The following is a 4,031-nucleotide window of genomic DNA, read 5'->3' on the forward strand; positions in this document are numbered from 1 at the left end:
TGAATAACAAACTGAACACTGTATTGCACCCATCAAAAAAGCGTACGTGAGCGTTAAGAAACTGATCTGAATCTCAAAAAACTACAAACTGCTATCCTTCAAATTCCACAGCGCCACAATAGTTATTACATCTGTTATACTAGAAAATAATCTTTGCGGAATCCCTATCACCCCTTAACTTTCTCCTTCTATCCCTTCCATCCCTTCTATCCCCTCCCCCCCCAAAAAAAGTGAATGAGGCCTCCCTCTTCTCTTCTGAGGGAACTGGATGGAATTCGTGTATTTATTAGCCCAAAGATGAAATACTTCAGATTGCGTGTGAGTGCACGCTCGTGCATGAATATGCCAGCGCGCTCTCGTGGGAGTGTGTGAATGTGTGTGTGGGGACATGTGAGTGTGTGTGGACGTGTGTGTGCGTGCTGTGTGCTTGCTGGTGCTCCAGGCTGCATACTGAGCTCAGCTGTTGAGTTGGAGAAAAGGAGGGGGTAGGCCAGTGCTTGTGTGTTCCGTGAGAGAGGCGGGGAGGAAAGAAGGGGGAGCGACCCTCCAGGATTAATAGAGCTTGCTTGGCTTTTTTCCTTTCCTTTCTTTTTCTCTAGAAACTCCCCTGCAGTATTAAAATGTTAAGGTGGAGAAAGGATTTTTCGATGAGCGAATTCCTGGTGGGGACTAAGGAGGAAGGAGGAAAGTGAGGATGGGGGAAGGAGGAGGAATGAAGAGGCAGGTTAAAAAACGATCAAGAAATAGTGAACTGGGAGCGCAAGGACTCCCCAGCTGAGGGGGTGTGTGTGAGGGGGTGGTCACACAGTCCACGCCTGGCACAATGACGGGCAGGAGATGGAGAAAGTGAAAATAGAAGAAGATGTGGATAGTGGTGGTGGTAGTGTGGACATTTTCACGATGGGGAGGAGATATTTCGTTCGGCTTGCACATTAACGGGAGGTATCTGGATAATTCCAGCTTCTGATGACTATAAATGGCGATTCTCTTCCAAGGTGCCTATATAAAAAAAAAAAATCATTCCGTGTCATCCCCCACGTCAGGCCTGCTCGTGGGCGTGAGGCTGTACTTCCTCCGCCCCCTCCTAACAGAGTGAACCATTCCCAGCTCTCTCCCTCTCTCTGTGTCTCTCTCACTCTCTCACTCTCTCTCTCTCTCCATCTCTCTCCTCCCTCTACCTCCCCTCTCTACAAAGTAGTCTTCTGCTGCTGCTGGAACTTGTTGGCAATGCCTATTTTTCAGCTTTCCCCCGCGTTCTCCAAACTAACTATTTAAAGATCTGCAGTCGCAAATGGTTTTACTAAATGTAGGATGGGACTTAAGTTGAACGGCAGATACATTTCACTGATCCTGGCTGTGCAAATAGGTAAGTGGACGACAAAATGATGTCTCGAGTTTTATGCACCCAAAACCCAATCGGTGCTTGTAAGGCATCAACTGTCTAAATAACTTAATCGGACTGGTTTGATGGGTGCAGAGGTGACAGGTAGCTCCCACTCGGCTGATTGCATTAGGGTTTTCTTGCAGAGCTGGTAAAATCCAGAAGGGACAAATTGGTCATCGGTTCGCTGCTTGGATATTCTCTGTCCCATTCCCCTTCACCTAGATGAATAGGCTACCTTGGGCTTGCCAGGAAATGTTTGTATGCGGTTGGTCGCTTTTCTTCTTTTTATCTCGTAATCTATATTTGCTTCTGTATCTAGACTCTTACGGTAGGTCTTGGGTGCTGGAGGAATGGCATTGATTCCCCAGCATACGAAAGGCAAATTTTGACGGGACAAACGGGTAAGAAAGGGAAGGAAGGAGATGAAGAGAGAGAATTGGAAAGTTTGTGTGCCTGAAAGCAAAGATATGAAGGGTTCCAGCTGCTGCATATAGAACTTTGTCATTCCCTCATTCCCCGCCCCCATCTCCCAGCTGCAGTGTTTGCCCAGGGAACCACATTAGGTGCACGGTTTATTTATCCTTGCTGCAGTATTTGCACAGTGCTGTACGGGGAGGGGGTGTCAAAATAATAGGTAATTTCACAGACTGAAAACAGAGAAGTACCATTCAGTGTATTAAAATATTGAATGCAATGCATATGTGCATTTAGAAATATAATTAACATTTGAATATACTTTCGATAAGAATTGGATTAGTTGCATCTATGCCTGTTATTGTATGGTCTCTCCAGACAGATCTGTGTGTATTCTATATTATGTGTGAGAAAGGAGTATAAGGTACCTGAGTTTCTAAAGTACCTCTTGTTGAAGGAGGTCAGATGTCTTTGTTCACCATTTTGTGTCAAGGAATGTTTCTCCGTAGTTATACTTGTCAAACATTTTGGCTTCCAGAATGAAGAAAATGCTACAGAAAGATTAAATGGAATCCCAGACTGTGCTGTTTATTTCAATCATTAATTAAATTTGATCTAAAGTGAAAGGGAAGTGGATTACTAATAGACCTAGAAATAGATTTTTTTAAAAAACTCTTCAAACGGGTTTTCTGCAGACGGAGGGATTCGTTGCCTCAGATCTTTGCAGTCTGAAGCATTCCTTGCAGGCAGATCTTTGCAGTATTGGGAGGAGGGTGATGAGGAGCATTAATAGAGTAGGATTTAAGGCGGGGAAGAGGGAAGTTCCACAAGATAAATAACATTTTGTCTTCCGGAGAAATCTGAAGGAGACATTGGTTGTGTGCAATTTATACACGAAGACAAACTGTTTTCAGATGGATGTTCTAAAATGTTTGAAATGGTCTCGTATTACTAATCCATTTTTTCATAAAGCTTTCTGGGATTGGAGAGTGGATGAATGCCAGAGGGGTGTGTGTGTGTATGTGTGTGTGTGTGTGTGTGTGTGTGTGTGTGTCCCTGTGGGTTATGTCAATTTCTTCTAAGAATTTTGATGTTTTATAATTCTGCCATTCCTTCACATATCTACAATAATGAGCTTTTCTAATTGTGAGGAAATTTGTTGAAGCTGAAAATAAATGCATTGGGTAGCCTCCAGTTAGACCCATGAATTTTCAAAGAGCATGAGAAGGCAGTTGATTTTGAGTTGGTTTTCATCATTATGAAGGCAATTTTAGAATCTGTTTCTTGTCTCCTCCCCAAAAAAATCACATGTTGCAAGCTTTCTATTAAGAAATCTTGTGGGGAAAGACCTTTGTAAATGGAAAGCATTGGGGTTCAAATTGGATGGTGCAAATGCTTTTCAAATGTATTAGTAACTGCTCAGAAATGACCATATGTTGGAACTGGAATTGAAATCTGGGCTAATATTTGATCCTAAATGTATATCCTTATCCTCAGTAGATCCTTGTTCTTTATTAATTCATGGTTGGGGGCTCTCCAGAATCTTTGACATTTGGCAAGAAAAGTGGAAATGAAGTGGGAGGGAAAAGACAGAGGGGAGGGGTTTGGGATGAGGAGTGAGAGGGATTAAGAATGAAAAACTTGGAACGAATGAAGCGATGAATGAAGATTTTTTAAAGAATCATGAAAGACAGAGGGCATAAGGTTTAAACACAGGGAAACAATTTTTTTTTCAGCTTGGGAGACCCAATTAGAGGCTCAATTAAGAAGAGCCCACTGACCTGTTCTAAAATAGGCTTTCTAATTCATGCTCAAAGAAAGAAAAGAAAATATAGAGAATTGTTTGGGGTTTTCTTATTTTAAATAGATATCAACATGTGTATTCTTGTGAGTCTTTTCCTGCAGTGGCTCTGGCTAATGTGATAAGTGCCCTCCCTCTCCCCCACCCCCATCCCCCTTCTCCTCTAACTTTACTCTTTAAAGATAAAAGCAATTCGAGTTCGCTGTTTTTCAACTGAGTTTGTCCAAGTGAGGGGAAGTTATCCGTACGAAGAGAGAAGAAAGAATGTTCTATTTTCTTTCAATTATAGCGTTGCATTTCCTGGCATTTTCTGCTCTGATGAATTTCTGGGTGATTTCGTGACATTTTTGCTGAGTCCTATTTAAAACCTAGGCCCCAACGCACTGGCTCTCTCTCTCTCTCTCTCTCTCTCTCTCTCTCTCTCTCTCTCTC

General features: G+C 42.6%; 1 protein-coding gene across 1 annotated transcript in view; it reads left to right on the top strand.

Moving 5' to 3' along the window:
• The first annotated feature begins 1,113 nt into the window (after positions 1 to 1,113).
• The window catches only part of NRN1 (neuritin 1), a 10,882-nt gene continuing 7,964 nt past the window's right edge, over positions 1,114 to 4,031 (top strand). Inside the window, exon 1 of the mRNA XM_027876671.1 lies at positions 1,114 to 1,366. Coding sequence (XP_027732472.1) covers positions 1,312 to 1,366 — 55 coding nt within the window. The 5' untranslated portion in view covers positions 1,114 to 1,311. The remainder of the gene's footprint in view (positions 1,367 to 4,031) is intronic.

This window comes from Vombatus ursinus, unplaced genomic scaffold (assembly GCF_900497805.2).
Source record: "Vombatus ursinus unplaced genomic scaffold, bare-nosed wombat genome assembly UNPS02000577.1, whole genome shotgun sequence".
In the NCBI taxonomy this organism is placed as follows: Eukaryota; Metazoa; Chordata; class Mammalia; order Diprotodontia; family Vombatidae; genus Vombatus; species Vombatus ursinus.